The 24,149-nt window shown below is 36.3% G+C and overlaps 1 protein-coding gene across 8 annotated transcripts in view; it reads left to right on the top strand.

The window, feature by feature from the left end:
- The window catches only part of Apc (APC regulator of WNT signaling pathway), a 123,207-nt gene that overhangs the window by 71,338 nt on the left and 27,720 nt on the right, over positions 1-24,149 (top strand). For 6 of the 8 annotated variants that reach the window (XM_019205096.2, XM_033767363.1, XM_010607894.3 and 3 more), the window contains 2 exons: positions 6,614-6,697; positions 12,907-13,008. In XM_019205096.2, coding sequence (XP_019060641.1) covers positions 6,614-6,697; positions 12,907-13,008 — 186 coding nt within the window. The remainder of the gene's footprint in view (positions 1-6,613; positions 6,698-12,906; positions 13,009-24,149) is intronic. The other 2 variants (XM_033767365.1, XM_010607891.3) reach the window with 1 other exon arrangement.

Genomic DNA, 24,149 nt, shown 5'->3' with positions numbered 1-24,149 from the left:
TTTTTTTTTTTTTTTTTTTTTTTTTTTTTTGGTACCAGGGATTGAACTCGGATCCTTGCACTTGGCAAGGCAGGCCACCAAACTGCTGAGCTAAATCCCTGGCCCCTCTAATCATGTCTTTTATTCTACTCATCATCTCTGTAGTTATCTGGCAAATTATTTCTGTTTTGAATTTTTCTAAAGCCTGATTGATCCATTTTGTTACTTCCTGTGCTATCAGTTCAGGGTGTCCAGGTGGTTATCAGCCTTTTCCACCTCACTTCCCCCAGAATTTGCCTTTGGTAAGCTGAAAGACTGTCTTGCTTAAATGTCTTTTCATTTCTATTGTTGTTACAATCCTTGATTTAATTCCTGGGTTAATACTTTGATATTGGTTGCTGTAAGTATTGTTATTTTAAGTATCTTTGATGCTTGTATTTAGAACCCTTATGGAATGGAGTGATTACTTCTCAGAGGTATCTTTCATATATAGCTGGTCTTTAGGTTTTTGAGTCTCTAATGATTTTCGGGCTATCTCATTTTCGTTATGCCAGGAAGGATAACTGATTAGATCAATCACAACACTAGCCCAAGTGATACAATCAGCAACAAGAATAGAATCAAGCACAGCTTAGAAAATGACAATTTGTAGTAGTTACTAATCTATCAACTTTAACTGTGTAAAATAAAAATCGAGGACTAGCTCAAAATATGTTTACAGTGAATAAACTGTTCAATAAAGTAACTTTACCCTTTTGGATGGGGACTTACAGTAGTAAGGTCCTCTTACTGTTCTTTACTTCTACCCTATCTTCTGGAGCTCAGGACAATGACGTTTAAGATCCCCTGTGCCTCTTCATTGTGGATCCAGACAGGCCCAGCCATGAAGAGGGTGGGCTTTGGTTGCTGATGGCTTGGAGGCCTGAATGGGGGTGGGGCTGTGCCAGAGGCTTCAGGCAGCTCCCATCCTCACAGGTCACTGGTGGCTGGGAGGGCTGTGGGGGCATCACAACTTCATGCTAAGGTGGGACCTCAAGGATAGCATCCTACCTGGGCTGGATCCCAGGCCTGTGACCTGTGCATGCCTCACACTCCTCCTGCCTCGTTGTACTTTCTTTGTGTTAATTTTAAAACCAAATATATCATATCACAATTTCAGTCGTTAATATGTCATTACTGTTGTTTAACGTTTTTGGGGTTTTTTTGTTTTGTTTTATTTTTGTATCAGGGATTGAACTCAGGACCTTGTACTTTCAAGGTAGGTAGCAGAACCATTGAACTAAATTCCTGGCCCACTGTTGTTTAACTTTATTTAGTGGTTCCACTATAGATGGAAGTAGAAAAGTAAAGTGGTATAAATACAAAGTGTTTGCCACCTCAAAGGAAGAAAATAAATAATTGTTACTTATAAATGATAGAATTGTTTGCCTAGAAAATCCTAAAAACTGGACCAAAAAGTATTTAATAAGAATTTCATAAGGTGGTAGAGTTAAGATATATAGAAAAATCAGTAGCTCTTTCTAATAACAACCCCCAGGTAAAATAAAAATGAGAACCAGACCACATATCTGTAATCCCTGCTGCACAAGAGTCAGAGGTGGGAAAATTGTAAGTTCTAGGTCAGCCTAAGCAATTTAGCAAGACTTTGTTCAAAAAAGGAAGTGGAAATATGAGGGCCTGTTTACAAAAACAGCAAACTTTAAAATCCACAGAAGAGACTCACATGAAGAAAAATATAAAATTAGTGGTATAAAATAGTACCTTGAATATGAAGAAACTTAAAAAAATATGGAGAAGCTTGTAGAGAAGACTTTACTTAGCCTTCTAAATATGCCTCTCCCAGAAGGTGATGATGCCATAGTGTCAGGCTCAAAGCTAACCCTCCTGCCAGGCTGAGCACTGGGAGGAGGCCCAGTTGTTGACCTTGCAGAGCAGCCATCCTACAGGGAACAGAGAGAGAGAGATCACAGGAGCTGCACTGCCATGTTCCCAGCCACAGCACAAGGCTCCAGGGGGTGCTGCTGCTCTCCCAGGGCTCAGTCTCTGAATGCACCCTAACTAGGCTCAGAAGCAGACACCATAGCCGGTCTGTGCAGTCAGACCTACAAGGAAAAAGCTCAGCATGACTGGCATAGGGATTGATTTCTGCTCCACATGGCCAGGTGCACTTGGAATCTGGGAGGCACAGCTGACAGGCAACTCTTTAGAGGGACTTACTGTGTGAACACTGAAAGGTAGGAAGGACAACTGCTGTTTGGGCAGAAAATGGTGCATCCAGGTAGACAAGTGCAGAGGGTAGAGAGTGAGTATATGCAGGAAGCTTTGCGAACTGTTTCCTCCACATCTGACCCAACAACCCTGCTGTCAGCCCGAGGACACAGCAACAGTGTCTGGATTCTCACCTCTTGTTAACCATGGCCTTCAACAAGCTAGCTCAGCTTCATTACCTCCATCTGTGAAACGGAAATACTGTTCTCAGCATCACTGTGGCAACTGCATGGGACAGTTCACGTGAAGTAGCAATAGTATGGCATATAATAAATGCTTGAAAATGTTAAAAAGAAATTAATGCCTCTCCCTCTTAAATTAATATATAAATTATTCATTCTTAATAATAAATATATAAATACATTCAGTTCCAAATATAATCTTAGTAAGTTTTTTGTAATGTTGGAAGATGATTCTAAAGGTTATAAGAATTTCCAGAGCCAGGGATTTAGTTCATTGGCACTGCGCCTACCTTGCAAGAGCAAGGTCCTGAGATTGATTCCTGGTTCTGCAAGGAAAAAAAAAAAAAGAATTTCCAAAACTACTTAGGAAAGGAAGCATAATGAAGGGGGATTTATCTTAACATTTGTTCAAAATTTATTTTAAACATGTTGGAATAATCAGTGTAACAGAAATAGATACAAATAAATGGAATGGTAAAGAGACTAGAAAAAAGATACAATATTTGGCATCTTTATATGATAAAAGTTACTTTATAAATTTTTAGGGAAAATAAATTACTCCATAAATGATGTAGATACAACTGGCGATTTATTTGGAAGATGAAAAATTAAAGAAAACCTTTACCTCACACCTTAAATAATTAGCTGAGGATTTAGCTCAGTGGTGCCCCACCTGCCCTGCAAGTACAGGGTCCTGAGTTTTATCCCTAGTACCAGAATAATAAAAATAAAAGAACATTACTTTGGGCTGGAAATGTAGCTCAGTAGCACAGTGCCTACCTAGCAATCAGGAGGTCCTGAGCTCCATCCCTGGTACCAAAAAAAAGGGGGGGGGGCTGAGTTTCTACTTAAATAAGAATAAGAATGATTACAGATAAATATCTGAAAGTAGAAAATTAATGTAAAAGTAATAAAAGAAAATAGGAACATTTGATACTTTAAATGAGAATGAAAATTCAAAAGCAATATAGTGGAGAGTATAGAGAAAATATAACACATAAAAGGGGAAAGGCTAACATCCTTAAAATATAGGAATTTCTACAAATTAATAAGAAAAAGGCAGTCCTGTTTCTTTAAATGGGCAGAAATTGTGATCATCAGTTCATTTTAAAAAGATGCAAATGACCAGGAAAACTTGTACAAATTACTGGTAAATAATTTGAGCAAACGTAAAACAAAATCCAGTCTTACCTATGCCTGTATGAGATTATCAGCCCAGCTACCTCTGTGAATGATTTAGTTGGTTATTTTTGTTGTTCACATTATTTAGTCCTCCAGGACTGCGGATTTAGCTCAGTGGTTCTGCTGCCTGCCTCACAAGCACAAGGACCTGAGTTCGATCCCCGGTATCAAAATTTTTTTAAAAAAACATTATTTAGTCCTCTAGAATGGTGGTATTTATTCTTCCATAGACATGTAAACATAGTTTGGAAAGTGCACATCAAGTTGTTATTAGAGCTTGAGGATGAAGATTGGTGAGGTGAAGGTTATTGAGACTTCAGTGCTGCCATAATTTTGTTTTGAAGTTATATTTGGTAATACAGTAGTTTATCCATTCCCTAGTTCATGGACATTTAGATTATTTCTAATTTTTCAGTTAACAAACTCTGATAAACATACTTCCTGATGTCTCGTAAATAAACATATACAAAAATTTCTCTAGCTCAGGAGACAGCAAGCTTTCTCCTAAAAAGCTACATAGAAATAGCTTAGGCTTTATAAAGCATACTGTCTCTGTTGCAGCTCCTCAGCTCTACTTTATATTAAGAAAGTAACCCTAGGCCATGTATGAATATATAATCATGGTTGTATTTTAATAAAATGTAATTTATATGAACAAATGCCTGGGTAGCAGGCCCGGGTCTGCTGACCTCTCCTCTAGGGAATAGACCTTAGAAGGGTAAGTGCTGATAGTTGCTGGTAGGAATGATTTGAACTAGTTTTTACCAAAGTGCTGTCATGATGATCTTATTGCCTATGTTTCTGCTAGAACTAAGCAAGAATTTTCATTTTTATGTGTCTTCTCCAGCACTCATGAGTCAGACTTTATAATTAAAAATTAGTGGGTATGAAACATTCTGCCATTTCCTTGAATATTAGTGAAGTGGAATAATATATTTATTAGACTTTGAGTTTCTTTCTGTTAAATTACTTGTTCAGTCAGATCCTTTGCCTGTTTTCTGTTGTGCTTAGTGTCTTATTCTTCTGAATTTGAGAGATGCTTTAATATCTTAATACTAAACCTATATCACAACTGCAGATCTGTTCTCTAAACTTTATTATAAGAAAAATTAGCTTTTTTTAAGGCTAAATTGTCAGAGTTGTGTTTCCTGTGACCTATTAATAGTCTTTCCATATTCTGAAGTACTCAAGGTAATCTATTTCTAACAATTATCAAGTTGTATTTTTATAATTAGGTCTTTAATTCATCTTGAATTTGCTATTATATATATTATGGAGGTAGGGATGTAATTATGTATAAGTACACTCACATGCATACCTACATACACACATGTATATCCACACATCTGACTTCATGTGTGTGTTATGTATGTATCCACATACATTACAGACATGCAAAATATTTCTTTTGTCAACTAAATTTCTCCATATAATTTATTGGATACTGAACTACTTCCCTGATGATTAGAAATGCTATCTCTGTTGTGTGCCAAGTTTATTTATGTGACTATTTCTACGCTCTGTTGCCTTGATCAATTGTAGTTTCTCTGTAGCCACACTAATCCCACATTTGCTTTCTTTGCTGTTAAGTTTTATAAATCTTAGCACCTGGTAGAATGAGTCCTTATTTTTTTAATAATCTTGTATTCTGCTGCATTATTCTTTCATTGAAAATTTAATTATATCAGCTTGTTTAATTTTTTTAAAAGTTTTATGTGCTTTTTGTTAGGATACCATTCAGTTTTTATAGTTGTTAAGAAGTCATACCTTTGCATTATCGAGCCTGCTCAGTTGAAAAGATGAACTTGGAGCAAGACCTCATGCTTCAGATCCCAGACCTGACCAGCATTATGATCTGGGCAAACTCTGCCTCTGTTTTCTTATTAATAGAATACAGATAATGATAAATTATAAAATATAAGGATTAAATGAATTAATACATGTAAAAGCACTTAGAACCTGGCACATAGAAAACGTGCAGTAAATATTAAGTATTGTTATTAATTTTATATCTCCGTTCATTTAGGTCTTTATGTCCTTTTTATTGTTGTAACCAAATTTATGCTCAGATATCTTTTATTGGTGGAACAGGTAACCAGAAAAAGTTTGAAAACCAACTTCTAATATTACTATTCCTTATTGAAACAATTATGTTTATAATATAGTTTTTGATACTTCAACATTAGGATTTCAAATATAAAATTATTACAAAAAACATTTAACATTTTAAAAACACTTTTCCCACATTGTTTCAACTCCACATTATCAGTCTGCATTTACTGCTTAGTGGCCATTTGATGGTCTTCCTATAGTGGGAAAGCAAAAGCTGTGCCATCTTCATGATCTTTCATTGGAAATAAAAGTAATGTTTAGCTAAAGTAGATATTTAAAAAGTCTGAAAAATACTTACTCATAACAGAAGTAACTTTAGGTATTCTACTGTTTAAACCCTGATATGGTAACAAATCAGATATTCTTTTCCTGTATCTTAATACTTAGATTTATATAAAAGATTAAATTCAGGTGTAATTTTCACTTTCTTGAAATATATTTGAGAATAACTTTTGGAAGCATTGTTGAGAATGGAACCTAAGGCCTTTCACATCCTAAACCTGGACTGTACCACTAAATTACACCCTTAGCCCTGAGAATAACTTTTAAATACTGATTTCCATAATATATGTACCATGAAATTTGATATATGACTTGTATTTGTGCAGTTTTACTGAGCATATCTAGAGACCTATTACATAAAGTTCAATATATTAAAAATTGAATTAACTGCAATTTGTCATTCGTGTGTGTGTGTGTGTGTGTGTGTGTGTGTGTGTGTGTGTGTGTATTTCTTACAGGAGAGTGGCTTGGTATAAATCTGAGCTATTAAGTGATATCATAGGATTATTATGTATGAATAATGTATTTTATTTTAATTATTAGTGTTCATTAAAAACACTAATGTTTTTAATAAAATTTACCTAATTTGGTCTCCTATCTTATTTTAGCGAAGAATAGCCAGAATTCAGCAAATAGAAAAGGACATACTTCGTATACGACAACTTTTACAGTCCCAAGCAACAGAAGCAGAGGTTAGTACACTGCCTTTTTGTTTGTGTATGAATATAGGTAGATGAGCGCACGCCTGTAATCCCAGCACTCAGGAGGCTGAGGCCGGGGGATCACTGCAAGTTTGAGGCCAGTCTCAGCTACATAGTGAGCTCAAGGTTAGCCTGAACTACATAGAGACCCTGTCTAAAAAAATACGGGTGTGTGTGTGTGTGTGTGTGTGTGTGTGTGTGTGTGTGTGTGTGTGTGTATACATATATATATAGAGTTACTTAGGAAATGTGTGTGTGTGTGTGTGTGTGTGTGTGTGTGTGTGTGTGTGTGTGTGTGTGTGTATACAAATATATATGTAGTTACTTTTAGGAAAGAAGATAAGTAACATGGCATCATTGAAATATGGATATTCTTCTAGAGATTCAAGGCACTTTATAATTTTTTCATGGAATTATATTATCAAAATCCTTGGCTATTTTGATTTTTTATAATATGCACTTAAAATTTGTGGAGCCATCAATATAAATACTTCACATCAGCTTCCAGTTCACATATAGTCAAATAATGAATTTAGCTGTCACAATCCAGCTTTTTCCTTCTATATAATCCATAGTAAAAATTGATCATAAACATTTACCTTTTCTTACTCCACAAACCCCATTAAAATGATAATTAAAAAAATAAAATGAAAAAGACACAAAGGTAACAGTAATAAAATTTGGGGAGCTGGAAGGCAGGTATACAAAATGTAACTATTATCGCATGTTGTAGAGAATTGATCCCTAAATCAACAATTAAAAAAAATCCTGAAGCACCCCAGTGTATATTATGGCATCCCAAAAGGTTCCAGTATAAGCTATGCTAGTAGCTGGATGTAAAGTGGGGAGGACCTAAAAACACTGTGGTTGAAAAATCTGTTTTAAGAAGCAGATGAAACCTCTAGAACTTCTACATAGCTGGGTGAATGCTGCTTTCCAATCCTTAGGAAAAATGAGCAATTTTTTTCCTTCGAAAGAATGAGGGTCTTTAGTTAGTGGTAAGCCTAATTTAAGTTGGTGACACCATATATCAAACTGAAGTAGATAGAAATTTTACTAAATGCTGGAACTCCCACTGGCATCCAGGCTTGTCATCACTAAGCCAGTTTCTGAAAGGAATTTCTCTAAGAAATATGTCTAACCTAAAAAGAGAGTGCCAAACAATAACAAAAAAAAAAAAGAGTGCCAGGCATGATGACACACACCTATAATCCCAACACTCAGAAGTCAGAGGCAGGGGGATTGCCAGAGTTTGAGGCCAGCCTGGGCTACATAGTGAGTTGGAGGCTGATCTGAACTACACAGCAAGACCTTGTCTCAAAAGAAACATACAGGGGCTAGGGATTTAGCTCAGTGGTTCTGGCACCTGCCTCGCAAACACAAGGACCCGAGTTCGATCCCTAGTACCAAAAAAAAATTATAATAGAAACAGAAAAGCTCAATATAAAAAGGTTGAAAGATAAATTTCTCAGAAAATAGAACAAAAAGACAAGAGAAAAAATAAAATCAGAATCATCCTAGGAATATTTTATATCCAAATGAAAGGAGCTACAGAAAAAAAAAATTTTTAACTATAGAGGTAGAGTCCATCATATAAAACAAATTAAAGTTTCCTAGAACCAAGATGCATAGTTTTCTAAATAAAAAGGTCTTTCTAATATTTGTTACCACAGGTGAAAATAATCCCACAATAAGGCGCATTATGATGAAATTCATATCACTGAGGATAAAAGGAAAATACCTGGAGAAGAAAGGTGAAACAAATTTTCACACAAAGGAAGAAGAATATAAATAAGTTTAGACTTTAAAAAGTCAATACTGGAAGATGGAAACTAGGGTAGCAATTTCTTTAAACTTTTGAAAGAAAATTATTTCCATGTACTATATTTTGACACCAGATCTTTGACATCATTATGTCTGCCAATTCATTTCAATTTTGATCTTAACCCACCTGGATTTAGTATTAGCCCCCACAAGTATTTTTATTTTTGTGATATTGGAAATCAAATCAAGGAGCATTCTACTATTGAACTCTCTACCCTAGCCCTTATTATTTTTCATTTTGAGATAAGGTCTAACTAAGTTGCCAAGGCAAATTTGCAATCCTTCTCCCTCAGCCTCCCAGTTAGCTTGGATTACAGGTGTGTGCCCCATATCTAGCTAGAACCCCACAAGTTTCAAGTGTTTCCAAGCGATCCACTCTTCTGCTAGCTGACTATAAATTCCAAGTGGGTATACTGCAGTACAACCTAACCAGAGTTAGCACAGACCCTGCAGATCAAAGGCAGCGTTCTAAAGGCTGCCCCCAACTCAGATGCTAATGATTAGTTTTGGTTGTCCCCAATTCACCCACACTTCTGTCTTGAAGATTACAAATGTAGGGCGTTCCACAACCACCTGAAATTTTAATTCAGTAGAATGACCAGAACTCATTGAAAGCTCTACACTTAGGATTATAATTGTAGTATAAGAGGACAGATCAGGAAAAGCCAAATGAGACACCTGGGACAATCTCCAGGGAAGGGAAAGGGTTTGGAGATGCACAGAGATTGCATGCTCTCTCCTGATGGAATCTGGACATGTACTCTTCATTTTCAGCACTAATACAAGTTTATTTCAGGTTGGGGACTTGTTTGTGTTTTTTGTATTGAGGGACATAAAAATGTGCAACCACTTGCAAAACAGATTTGGCGGTTCCTCAGAATATTAAAGAATTACCATGGTGACCCAGCAGTCACATTCAGGTATCTAAGAGAAATGACAAGAAAATAGGTCCACACAATGACTTTAACTTGGATGTGCATAGCAGGCTTATTCATTGTGCCCCAAAATTGAAAACAGTGCAAATGTCTGTAGACAAAATATGATATATTCTTACAATGGGACACTGTTCTGCAATAAAAAGCAATAAATTTTTGGCACATAGTATAATGTGGATGAACCTTAAAAGCCTGCTAAGTAAAATAAACCAGAAACATAAAGTCATTTTTATGAGATGTTAAGAAAACACAAATCTATAAAGACAGAAAATTGATCAATGGCTGCCTAGAACTGTGACGGGAAATAAGGACTAACTAACTGTAAGTGGGCAGGAAGGATCTTACTAAAATGATGAAAGTGTTCTAAAACTGGATTATGATGATGCTTGGTCATTTTACTGAAAATTACTTAATTTGCACTTAGAATGTATAATTTTAATGATACATAAATACCTCAACAAAATTGTTTTTAAAAAATTTTGCCCAGTCCTATCTCTCCTAGAGTAGAAAACCTTGTAGAAGTTTTACAGCAAATATGGCAATGAAGAAACTCGAATTTTTCTTCCATAGGAACCAACAACTGTCTCTTTTGTCTCTAATATTAGTAGAAATTTTATACATTGATCCAAGAATATATGTGGGCCAATAGCCTTGAGATAATGGAAAAAGAAAGGGAAGCAATTAAGGAAAGAAGGAGGAAGAATTAAACAGTAGATTGGGTTCTGGAGTCAGACTGAGTTGTAATTCCAGTTCTGGCTGTACCATTTACGAGATGCATAACTGGAAACCTGTTATTAATATTCTTCATGCCTCTGTTTCTTAACTGCAAAATGGAGACAATAACAGTACTTCAGAGGGTTAGTATGAGGATTACTTAAGTCACTTTTTGGTTTCTCCCCACCTCTTTGATTTTTATAGGCCTGTCTTTTACCTGGACATTCATTGTAGGCATTCCTTAAGGCTTCTTTTTTCTCTCTATCCTCTTTGCCTAAGACAGTCCAATTTATGCTTAGAGTTTCAGTTATCTATGCTATTGGGTCTCAAATTTGTTTTTCTAGCCCTAAGTTCCAGATTTCTAAATTTATGTTTCTACTCAATACCTCTGCATCAGTGTGTCAGAAAATACAACATATCCAAATTATAGTTAATTACCTAATATACTCCTAAGCCCTCTTTATCAACCACCCTTCTAAAACTTTCATCCTTCTTCAGTCTTACCGGTCTCTGTGAAGAGTACCTTCATTGTTGAATTGTTTGACAACAAATTTCTTGTCACTCCTCTTAGCCAGTGTAGCACCAGACCCTATCAGATCTACCTCTGAGGCTTTCTTTTTTTTCTTTTTTCTTTTGGTAATGGTGGTGATCCTGGGAATTGAACCCAGGGCCTTCTCACTAAGATATATCTTCAGCCCTTTAATTTTTTTTTTTTTTTTTTTTTTGAAACAGGATCTTGTTCTGAGTTGCCCAACCTGGGCTCAAACTTGTTATCCTCCTGCCTTAGCCTCCCAGACTACTGGACTCTAGTTTTTGTACTCCTGTATTCCTGTTTACCTTTCCCAAAATATCATCATCTCTCATTTAGATGGGTTAATACCTTAGCCTTCTAACTGCTTTCCTCTATGTTTCCTGCCTGATTTATACCATTTAAAATTTGACATGTCAATTTACATGCTACTGATATATTAGTATTAATTATGTGGGGCAATAATGTGGTGGCCTCATTTTAATTTAAAAAAAGCAAGAGTACCTTCTGGTCGCACTCAAATTCAACAAAATCAGTAAGTGTTCTTTGTGTGTTTGTTTTTTGTTTTTTTACACCATCTTACTTTCCCCCCTTACTGCTCCAACCACATCATAATTCACCACCCCCCAGTGCAAAGCCTTTGACTGAGCTACATCCCATCCCATTTCAACTTTTGAGACAGGTTCTTATAAAGTTGCCTAAGCTGGGCTTGAGTTTGCAGTCCCCTTGCCTCAGTCTCCAACAGTGCTGAGATGGCAGGTGTGCACCACCAACTGTGGCTTGTAATTCTTTCATTTACTGCAACATGCCACATTTTCTCCCCTCTCAGAGTGCTCTTTCTCTGTTCCTCCACCTTGTTCTGGTTAACTATTCTTGAGTTCTCTATTTAAATGGCACATCCTAACACAGCTCTTTCCCAAACCCCAGTCCATGTCAAATCCCTGTTACTTATTCTTATAGTGCCTTATACTCCTCTTTTATAGCACTTGTCTGTTTTAACTTTTGCTGTTTTCTCATTATTTGATAGTATAAATGGACTGTACACTTTTTACATTTTTTAATAGACTATAAGCTTAGAAAACATAGAACAATGTCTGGTTTTGCTAGCACTGTAGCCCCGCCCAACACCTACAACAAGTAACTGACCAAGGCAAATAGTCAGTAATTATTCTTTCTTTAAATATTTTGACATCTCTTGTGTTAGTGTCACATCTTGTAGTAGTCTTTGTTTCATTTTGTCTCTGTTGAGTTTATATATTTCCACTCATTGATTTTCTTTGATTTTCACAGTATGAATTTCAGGTGATGCTGTTTTTTTCTTCTGTTTTTGAATTATTGGGTGCTACCCCACTTTTGTTTTCATGTAACTACAACATTGATAGAAATGTTGCACGTAAATTAGTTTTTAAGTCATATTTTAAAAGGTTCAGGAAAGCTTGATGGTTAAAGAAACTCCAGACAGAAGCCATTTTGTGTAATTACCTACTATTATGTCAAATTTTGAAGTGTAAAGTTTATTTTAGACTATCATTTTTCTAGAGCAAGCACATAAGGGCTTCTGTATAAGATAATAGAAATTTGTTTTATTTTTTGGCTCTACAATGAAGCTTTTATGGAGTGACTGCTTTAATGACTGCTTTTACTAGATATAATCTTTCATTTCTTATAGCAGATGGTGGTTGCATTAGAATGGTTTTTAGTTTTGTTCATTATTAGAATCTAAGAGCTTGTCATTTGGTTTCACGTGACTTTTACTAACAGAAAATGTGTACGTATTCTATGTATAAATATGCCTACACAGAAGGTATTTGTAAGCTTAAACCATAGTTTAATTGTGTTTGCAGCTCCATTAAATGCCAGAATTGTGTGATTTTGCGAAAAGACAGTTACTTGGTCTCATTGGGTTTTATTCCTAATAGTGATGCGAGCACAGCTGGTGGAGGATGGTGTTTCTGTGAGTCTCAGAAAATCCTTTGTCTTGTGCAGCTCTAATGCTCAAGGGACACACTTCACTTTCCTCTTACTGAGGGAGTCGACTGCTAGACACGCTGGAGGTTATGAAGTGTAACGTGTGGTTTCCATGCCTTTGTCAGCCTGGATAATTGATGCATTCAGAGCTTTAAAACAAAAAAGAAAACAAGCTGAGGGCTAAGAAAGCGAACATGATTTTTGTAATGACGTTAACTCTGTCTTAGCAGAGGTCATCTCAGAACAAACACGAAACTGGCTTACACGAGGCTGAGCGGCAGAATGAAGGTCAAGGAGTGGCAGAGGTCAACGTGGCAACTTCTGGTAGTCAGGTAAATCAATTCTATTATATTTTTAAATCAGTGCTTTAAATACTCAAAAAGGAGTATGGAAGAGAATGGTTCTAAAAATGATCTTTAAATCTTAACTATTTCCTTAGGATGAGTATATCCAGAAACATTCAGTACCAAAATGCTTTTTTCCCCCTCTATTATGGATTAGCTGTAATGCTGTCAAATTCTGTAAATTTATTTTTAGAGCTCTAGATTGTATGTCTGGGTTAATCTAAAACAATTAGTGTAAGTTTTTAAAAACACAGTTTGGCTAACTACATCACTCAGTCCCACCCATCTCCTATAGGAAGTGTTCCCTGTCTCGGCCATGTTGCTCTCTCTCCTTTGATCGGAGACAGCCCAGCAGATTGTCCCTACAATAATGGCTTGTAGTGGTTCTGGGCAGTGATGTGACTTAGTTATTCCTGGCACTGAATAGGTATGCTATTTCTCTAAGTTATTCTGTACATTTTTGTTTTTTAAAAAATTATCATAAGGACTTTGTTATAGTTCTTATTTTCTATTATATTTCAAGATTACATATATCTAGAAATTTAAATCTTGTTAAAAAATAATTCTAATGTTCATTTAAAAACAATATAGCACATTATTTTTAGCATCTATTTTTAGCCATTGTTAGAAATTGCTACCTTTTTTTTTTATTAAGAGTTCTTTTAAAATACAACTTAATATGACAGAACTTTTCGTTGGGGTGTCCTATGTTCCCCACATCTCCTACAATGAAGTTTTATGTTTTAAGTGAGTGATTATTTTTAAAAATAGAATTTCACTAATTTGGCCTTAACTTTCCTGTCATCAGCATAAAAATACTATATTTTTTTAATTTTATGAAAAATTTTCATAAGTAATAAAATAACAGTAGTTATTACAGTGTGTATTGTTAATCTTCAAAGTAGTTACTCAGAGTACAAGATATAATCCAAAAAGAAACAGATAATACCACAAAACTTTCTTTTCAACAAAGATAAACTAGCAGTATAAATGAAGCAAAATAGCACTTTTTTTTTAAGACAGGGTCTCATTATAGGTCACGCTAGCCTCAAACTTACTATATAGCACATATATTGAAATATTTTTAAAGCAGTAGAATTTTTAATTTGGGAAATTATTTGAACTTCTCCCTACTTCCTATTTATCTTTCTTCTATTTTGCTCTTTATTTGTGTGTGCAGTAAGTCCCAGACTTACAAATGAGTTCCATTCCAGGAAAATGTTGTCAGATTCACTCAAATCTGACAAAGTGAATCTTATACAGTACAGCTGTGAATCTCATAAGCACACCTGTGAAAGTTCACAACTCAAATGTTCATGAGTCAGGGAGATAGATAGACAGACAGACAGACATTCATTCATTTAGATAATGTTTCTCATATAAGAAAAACTATGCAATGTTTGAGCTTATGTGTCTGACATTTCACTTAGCATGTTCTCAATTTACATTTATTTACCTATAAATCTGCCTCACAAGTGGAAGGTGCCAAGTTTGATCCCTGGTACCAAAAAAAAAGATGATAATAATTTACCTACAAATGTCTCCCGTTTTTCTTTATTGCCGCATAGTACTCCATTATGTAGACATATCAGTTTCCTTATCCATTCATTTATTGATGGACTTATACACTGTTTCCAACATCTAGCTATTATAAATCATGCTGCTATGAACATAAGTATGTGTGTATTCTGTAATATGATGATTTTAACTGTTTGGGAAGATACCTCTGAGGGGGATAACTGGGTCAAATAGAATTTCAAGTTTTAGTTTTTGAGGAATTTCCACAATGATTTTTGTAGTGGTTCTAGTTTATATTCCCACCAACAATGTATTAGTGTTACTTTTACTCCACATCCTCGCCAGCATTTATTATATTTCTTCTTTGTTTTTGTTTTTGTTTTTCTTGGAGGGGTTGTTAGCCATTTTTTTCTGGGGTAAGATGTATATCATTGTAGGTTTGTTTGTTTTGCTTCTGAGACAGTCTCACTATATAGTCCAGCCTGGCCTGGACTCACAGCCATCTTCTTGCCTCAGCCTCCCTGGTGCTAAGATTACAAGCATTCACTACTATACCTAGCCTCAGTGTACTTTTAATATGCAGCCAGCAATGATGAGCATTTTTTTCATGTGATTATTGGCCATTTGTACTTCTCCTGAGACATGTCTATTCATTTTATTTGGGGTGTCTAATTTTTTTTAGATCTTCATGTATTCTTATTAGTCCTCTGTCCATGGCATAGCTGGCAAAAAGTTTTCCCCATTCTGTAGGTGTATCTTCCTTCTGTTGGCTGTATCTTTTGCTGTACAGAAGCTTTTTAATTTGACATGATCCCATCTGTTGACAGTATTCCTTGTGCTTTTAGGGCTCTGTTTAGAAAGTTCCTGCTTATGCTTGTGTCTTTCAGAGTTGTACCATTTTATCTTCTGGTAGATTGTGTTTCTGTTTTAGTATTTAGATCTGTTCCCTGGCCTCATGGAACCCTACATAGTATTCCATGCAAATGTTAAAAATGAGAAACTGGCCAGGCATGTTATGCTTGCCATGTAATAAGTCCCCATCTTATGAACACATTCCATTCCAGGAGAATTATTAGTCTGATTTGATCACAAGCTGATGGTGTGTCTTACACAGCTGATGGTGTGAAAGATCACAATTTGAATGTTCATAAGTCAAGGACTCACTGTAATCACAGCATTCTTGGGAGACTGAGGGAGAAGATCATAAGCTCAAGCCCAGTCTGGGCAAATGTAGAGACCCTCTCTCAAATTTTTTTAAAAAACGAAAAGGGGGACCAGGGATTTGGCTCAATGGCTCTGCCGCATATGCCTCACAAGTGCAAGGGCCTGAGTTCAATCCCAAGTACCAAAGAAACAAAACTAACAGGGCCTGGGCATGTAGCTCAGTGCTAAGGTCCTGGGTTGAATTCCCAGGACTGTAAAAATTAATTAATTATTAATTAATCAATTTATAGCTGTTTATCAAATATCTAACTTTTGTTTCAGCCTTTCCTTTTTTAGTGTACCAACATCTTATAATCAAAATAATCCTTCTAAAATAGAAATCTGATTGTATCACTTTTTAAATCTTTCAGTGACTACTCAATCAATACTCATGGAATAGAATCCAGATTCTTTATATTGCTTACTCTTCTACCAGTGCTTTACACTGTCCCAATTTCTCATGATGCCCTCCAATTCAGTTCTTCAGCTCCTTGAGTCTGTCCAGGCCTTCCACATGACATTCCCTTTGCCTAGAAATTTCTTCTGCTTCAGTCCACTTCAGTTCACAGTATTTTACTCTTGCTTCCCCCTTTCCTTGTGCCTGTCTCTTTGGAATAGATAAAATACTCTCAGCTACCTCATGTCTGCTCTTGTAGCACTTGTTCCGATTTATTGTTGTCTGCCTTCCTTTTAAAATCCTTTGAGCTACACTATATTGCTTTTGTTCACCATTGTACTCCAGGCAACCAGTGTAGTGCCTGACCAAGATGCTAATTGGATGTTAATATTTTTAGCTTAGAAAAATAATTATAAATCTTGTACTTTGAAAATGCATGTATGAATTCTCATTATACATTTATGTACAGGTGTACACAAAGATAAATGACTCAAAATGTTACCAATAATTTTGCTGTTAGGATTTTTGCAGTTATTACTTTCTGTTTATACTTTGTGTGTTCAAATTGTTTTTAAATGAATGTGTGAAGTTTTTATAACAACTATAAAACCACTTGCCTTTTGGAAAAATAGAAGAAAATACTGTCTCGATTTTCTTTGCTGATCATTTAGATTGTCTCACTGCACAGTCCTATTAGGGAACATCATATTATTTATTTTAGTGAAGGATTTTAGTAGAAGAGAGGCTCTACTACAAATAGTAAATCGAGAGGTAGGTATGGCTCACACCATCATTGACTTACCCATCATATCAGTGGTTTGCATGACAATAATTCTGCCATATATATCTAGTTGCTTTCAGTCACTTTTAAAACAACACTATGGCTTCTCTCTAGTGCTAATGTATATTGGTAATTTCTACCAATGGGTCTGTGATTTGTTAAACCAAGATTCCTTTAACTCCCTGGTATTAGCTATTCAAGAGGCAGAGATAGCAGGCTCACTTCAACCCTTGAGTTTAAGATTAGCCTGGGCAACACAGAGAGACCCCATTTCAAGAAAGAAGATTCCTTAAACCTATCTAAATAGGATCTGTACACATGAGATTTATTTATTTCTTTTGTTTTATTATTGACTCCAGAGAAAATAACCACTGACATTCATTGAAAATGAGAATCAATCTGAGTTTCTGGGAAGTGCAGTAGCATGCACCACCAAAGCACCTGTCCTGGTGCATTTATCTCTACCACCATGTGGAAGTTCATTTCACCCCCACCCCTGGTTTTCTACCCATGTCTATTTAAGGAGAATGATTGTTACAAAGTATAAACCACCCTTTGTAAAATGCTTTGGTTTTTAGTGTAATGGTAATCTTTTGTTATGATTTATAGAATCCATTTATGTCTGTCTTGTCAGCTTTAGGGCACGTCCCACTGTCACTTCGGCCACAGTTGTCTTCTTTGAGTATGTCATGTTTACTGACTTCCTCTTAACGCCTGTGCACCTCTTCTGGTTTTTCCCAGTCAAGCCCAATTCATGTGTGTCTGATCTAAAGTATCACTGTCTCAGACAAGCTTGAATAGAAATCTCACTCTTACAGGCTATATAGCATGTTCCTTCACATTTGAGGTTTTACATTTATTTGTGTAGTTATTTGATTAATAATCTATTTCTACCATTAGACTGCAAGCTCCAGAATGGTAAGAATTCTGTCTAGTTTTGTTCATGTTCATTTCCACTGTCCTGATAAATAGTAGGTGACAGTAAATAATTGGTAGTTGGAAGAAAGAACTGACATCCTTGCCAGAAATAGGATTTCCTGACCTATGATTAATCAGGAAGCTCAGTGGAGAGAAAAGCTAGAAGTAAATTATACAAGCCAGATCTCTGCTTGCTTGGTGTGTAACTATGTGGGTAATTGGCTTATTAGAATTCTCACTTTTCTATTTGAACTTTACACCCAGACCTAGTAGGCTGTGATAAAATTTAAACAAAAATGGGAAAAATATGAGATTTTAAAATTTATTCTGCTGCTGCTAGTTTTAAAAACGTTTTTACTTTGGAAAATTTCAGACCATATACAAAGGCAGACAGAACAATAAAAGTGATACACATGTACCACATTCACTTTAACCTCCTATTTTATTTTTGAGGATGGTCCCAAGATGATTATTTGTTCCATAAACATTTTCACTTTGTATTTCCAAAAGATAAAAACACTTTCAAAATACATAATTAGTATCATTATCACATCCCCAAAGTAACAGAAATTTCTTGATAGTGTCAAATATTCAATCAGTATTCAGATTTGCAGTTGTTTCATAAATGTCTTTTTCATAGTTTGACTCAGGACCCAGATGAGGTTCATGAACTGAAATTTGTCAGTATGTCTCTAAAATCTCTTCTAAACTGTGGTTTACCTCTTTGTCTCTTTTTGAAAAAGGAGCTTTACTTACTAAACTTTCCATACTCTAGATTTCGCTGATAACATCCCCATGAAACAATTTAACATGTTCTTTTATCCTCTGTATTTCCTGTAAATTGGTAGTTATATCTAGAAATTTTAGGGGTGGGTTTTTTGGGGCCGGGCACTACTTTCATAGGTGATATGATGTTCTTCCATTGGGAAGTACGTAATGTCTGCCTCTCTCTTTTTGTAATATTAACAGCCATTAATAATGACTAGGAGTCAAAGAATTAGCTGGAATATTTCCATAAACAGAAACTTCTCACCTACTATTTGATTACTTCTCGATGTAGTTTGTACCAAAAAATCAAAATGTTTGCCTCTTTCCCCATATGTGCCATGTTTGACAGTGGGTTTAAGGTTGTTACTGTCTTTGTAGTGAAACACTTTTAAGTTACTTGCTAAAGTGAGTAATCAGAAGCCAGTTGTAGTGGCACACACCGATAGTCTCAGCCAAGGGGAGGCTGAGGTAGGAGGATCACTTGAGCCATCTAAAAGTGAGCAAGTAAGAATATAGGAGAGGGGCTCTAATCTAGCAGGTACATTTAAAACTGACTACAGATAGTCCTCATTTAATGACCTATCTATTTGAAAGACCTTGGACTTAGAACTATGAAGCTTATAATCCTTAGAAGGGAGCCCAATAAAGAGTGCACTGATAAATTTTTCTGTATAAGCTGTTCAGACTTAAGGCCCACCACTTGGACCTATGACCTATCTTTTATTTTCTCATACAGTTCTATACATTGTTTTTTTTTGGTACAGTACACCTTGGCTATAAAGTATTGTAATTTTTGCTGATTTACTGTATAGTAGTATAGTTTTATGTTCCGTTATACATATAGAACTGCATGTAAGAGTCATCTAAATGAAAGGAAAGCCATCAAGTTGAAGTTTCCTTTGACTATTTCTTTGTTTTGAATGTTGTAGTGTACATACTATATGCAGTGCCTCGTTTAATGACTAATTCTTTCACACTCTCATCACAGAGGTGGCACTTGGTCATTAAGCAAGGAGTGCTTGTAGCTTATATTTTAGACACATTCACTAAGCATGTTGTACAAATAAACATAGCATTCTTGAAAGATGTCTTCAAACTATGTGTTATTTCTATAATGTATAATACTGGGGAAAAAATAAGCTACCTGATGTTTTTTGGATATTGAAGCAAAACAGGCAACCTCATGAGGTTTTTTCCTCTATCCAAAATATACATAGTTCTCATGTTTCAATGCAGAAGGGAGTGAGTTTGAGCACAGTCTTATGAGACTGTATCACGTATGATACAGGTAGAACAGCTGTGCCAAGGGGCCAGAAAAATTTATCAATGCACTCTTTTGGGGCTCACTTTTAAGGGTTATTTGCTTTGCACAGTTCCTCGGGTGATAATAAAACTGATTGATGTGGAGTGATGCTATATTTTATTTTACAGATTATTGGACAGCAAGTGTTCTTAAGAAAAATCATTTTCATTGAACTATTTTGATAATGTGATATCTAATACAGCTATTCCTCATTTAACAACCTACTTAATTTGGTGTTTCCTTTTATCATTTCTTTGTTCTGAATATCATAATGTACATACTCTATACATTTTCTTACTTAGCATCCAGTTCATTCAATGACCTACTCACGGAGTAATACTCGATCATAAAAGGAGGAATCAAGGCATGTCTGTATATCCCAAGTTGTTCTGTGTAGCTATCAGGAATAGCCACGCTAGTCATCCTCAAGTCACATTTCAGTGCCTATCATGGCAGTGGATACTTAAAGACAAATAAGAGGAAAACAAAACAGAGAGGCTGATTCTAGTAAGAATTGAAGGGCTCTCCTCCGGCCATTTATCTTATCCACCTCTTTACTCCCCTGTCTGTTTTTCACCCCTTTTCACTTAGAAGATAGTATAAAATTCATTCACCAATGTTCACCATCTGTTTACTAAGCATTTTCGCTATATCGAAACTTCTCCACTCTAGGATGTGCTGATGAGCTAGGTATATGTGCTTTTTCTGCAAGAAGCTTATAAATCAGAAGACAGATGAACAGTTTCCAAAACTGTGTTAAGTGCTATAAGAGGGCCAGTGCATACTGCTATAGAAACACATATTAGAAACCTAAAACCGAACCTAGGTTTGGGTGAGGTTTCTCATGGAGAAAATTGCAAATTAATGTAATCTGGCACCTAAAAGATGATTGAGCAAAGTAGGTACTGTCAGTAGTCTCAGTGAAAGATAATATGGTCTGAGAGTTTCCTCACTTTAAATTGAAGAGTCATTTAATCAGCAGATATCTGAGTAATTTAGAAATTTAGGAAATAGAGTCTATTGAGCACTTAGGGGGTGGGTATAAGGGCTAAAAAAGAAGGAAAAGTCAAGACCAGGTTTCTGTTGTTGGCAGTTAGAAGGATAGCGCTGGGTGAAGAAGAGGTGGTTAGTGAAGAAAAATTATGTACAGATTTTAAAATTTTAAGTGTAAAGTTATTGTTAGACATCAAAGTTAGGAATGCCAGGTAAACTATTAGATATTTAGGTTTGGAATTGAGGAAAAAGGTGGAAAATGTGGTAATGGAAGGTGTGGAAGATTTTTGCATCCCTAGTGAGTATTCCATGAAAAGATGAAAATCTAGACTAAAATCTCAAGGAAGTAGAATCTCCTTCCAAAAAGAAGAAACAGAACCGGGCGTGGTGGCTCACGCCTGTAATCCCAGCACTTTAGCTGGAGGATCTCCACAGAGTTCAAGGCTAACCTTGGCTACATAGGGTAGCCTGAACTACAAAGGGAGACCCTGCTTCAAAAAAGAACCCAAAAAAGAAAAAACAGTTAACAGTATCCACTGTTGTCATAAGGACTAAAAAAGCTTCACTGATTTTCACAAAGAAGTTCATTGTAATCCTTGCAAGAGTGCCGGGAATTTAGCTCAGTGGTGCCCCCGCCCGCCTCACAAGGGCAAGGTCCTGCATTCTATCCTTGGTACCAAAAAATAATACCAATAATAACTCTGGCAAGAGCATATCATTGACTTTTCACCACTATATCATAATTGGACTATGGTGGCTTAAATGGAAAGTTAGAAGTCAAAGATCGCTGTCTTAGTTAACTCTAAAAATGTGTAGGCGTGGACTTCCCAAGAGAGAAAAAGCCACTAGCTGATGGAAATAAACTACAAGTTTGAGAGAAAATCTGGAGATTGTTTTGACTTTTTAAGTAAAAGAGATGAGCACACTTGAATGTTGCTGGGAAGGAGTCAGTACAGAAAAATGTTGAAGATACATAAAAATAAAAAGAAATGGGGAAAAAATGGGTGCAGAGCGCATGTAAAAGGATAGACCTTAGAGAGAAAACAGGGCCATGTGATTAACAGTAGAAGGTAGAGATGGCTATGTGGGCAGGTAATTTACTGATCTTGTAGCAAGAAATGGAGGGAATTTTATCTACTGGCCTCTATTTTTCTATTAAATAGAAAGTAAAATTGCATGTGCTAAGGGAAAGACAAGATCCTCAGTTTTCTACAAAATGAGGCATGTCTAAAATAGCTACCCAGAGGAAAGAAAGAAAACAAACATTAATCACTTCTGGGACTTTTGGCTAAGATCAAGTGTAGAAAACAAACATTAGCGCAGCACTGAGCGTGCGGTGTGCAGTGACCATAAATATATAGAGATAGCATCCTGGCAAGCTGAGTGATTTCTTATGTGCTCAGATTTCTCAAATATTGCCCAGCAGTACATGCCTGGGTACTTTTTAAAAATAAAAATAAAGACAGACAATTGAATTCATCTACAATTGTAGTGTTTCCAGGCAGGTACGATGGAATGACTGTGGAGAAAAACTGTTGAAAACGATCAAGAGAGTTATGGAAGTGATGGGCCACAAAAAAGGCTAAGCTGGAATATGTACATAGATCCATGCTGTAGATATTCTAGGCATTTCAAAGAAGCAATGTCTTGAAGGCTGGGAATAAAAGAAGCGAGATGAAATTTCTTTGGTGTTCCTTCCCCATGCTCTGGGTAGTGCCAAGTAACTATTCTAAACTGAGAAGTATTTGTAGCAATCTAAATAGCATAAAGAGGCCATCGCTCAAGCGCCGTGAGGTAGGCTGGGCCCCGAGCCACCGCGGGAAGAGCCGCACCTGCTCCTGATCCAGCCGCCATCGCTCAAGCAAGCGCCAGGAAGGTAGCCGCACGGGCACCCCTGAACCCCTATAAGTCTCTCCCCCCCCCGCACTCTCAGACCTCCTGTGTCAGTCTTTGGACCCACTCTGCAGAGGCAGAGGGGGTCATCAAGGGTATTTTTCTGAGTTCCCAACTTTGAACATCTTTAAAGAAAGGGCATGGGAAAACTGTAATAGAACGCTGTGGAGTTCAACCATTCAGAAGACTCAATCTGGGCCTTGCAGCCCGAGGTCAGTCAGCGTCATGGGGTTCAGCCATCAGCTAACTGAGACCAGGGGTCTTGCATCCTCGCTCTGTCTGAGCCATTAAATGGTAAATACACTATATTGAAATTTTGTTCACTGCACACATGTTCTGGACTGCTTCTTGATTTCAATTTAATTCAAATGATTTAAGGGTGATAGACTAGTGACTACCACAGGTGGTCATTGTCTAAGTTGTGCTTGATCTTAATGTGTTGCTGATTTTATCAGTTGGGATAAAGCATTACAGATGATTTGATGAGATGTTTCTCTGATGTTATGAAGATGAGAATGTCTGTGGGTCGTTAGAGACACAGAAGCTAGGGCACAACTATATCAGGTAGATTTGGGTGATAACCCAGAGATTAAACCAAGGACAATCTGACAACAAAAATAAAAATGAGAAAACACTTAAACAAGACACAAGGACAGACTTCCAGTCCACCAATGGCAAACAGTAGGGCAAATGAGGGTGAAAAGGCCGATAGTGAACCACCAGGACACCCTGAACTCAAAGCACAGGAAGTAACAAAACAGATCGATCAGGCTCTAGAAAAATTCAAAACAGAACTAATTTCCCAGATAACCATAGAGATAGTGAGCAAAATGGAAGTCGTGATTTGAGACTCTAGAGCAGAAACTGACCAAAAAATAGATGAGCTCAGGACCACGATAGAAGCCATGAAGGCCCAGCATAAGAAAGAAATAGAAAAAATAAACGCCCAACATAGGAAAGAAATGGAATCCACAAAACAGATTCAAACAGATATCCAGGAGATTAAACACTCCATAGAAAGTGTACACAACAGAATAAAAGAATGCGAAGATAGACTCTCAGATATAGAAGATAAGATTGCAGTCAGTGACCATGAAAAGAGAGATCTCTTAAAAACAGTAAGGGATCATGAGAAATCAATCCAACAACTCCTAGATGATGCAAAGAAGAATAACATAAGACTGATAGGAATACATGAAGTAGCAGGAGAAAATAAAAATGACTTTAAAAAGCTGTTTGCAGAATTAATGACAGAAAACTTCCCAAACAGAGGGGAAGAATTTGACATTCAGATAACTGAGGCATATAGGACCCCAACTAGCTACAATCAAAAAAAATCTACACCTAGGCATATA

The sequence above is a fragment of the Fukomys damarensis genome, unplaced genomic scaffold, assembly GCF_012274545.1.
Source record: "Fukomys damarensis isolate Sample0158 unplaced genomic scaffold, DMR_v1.0_HiC HiC_scaffold_3, whole genome shotgun sequence".
NCBI lineage: Eukaryota > Metazoa > Chordata > Mammalia > Rodentia > Bathyergidae > Fukomys > Fukomys damarensis.
This window is presented reverse-complemented; position numbering and strand designations above follow the sequence as displayed.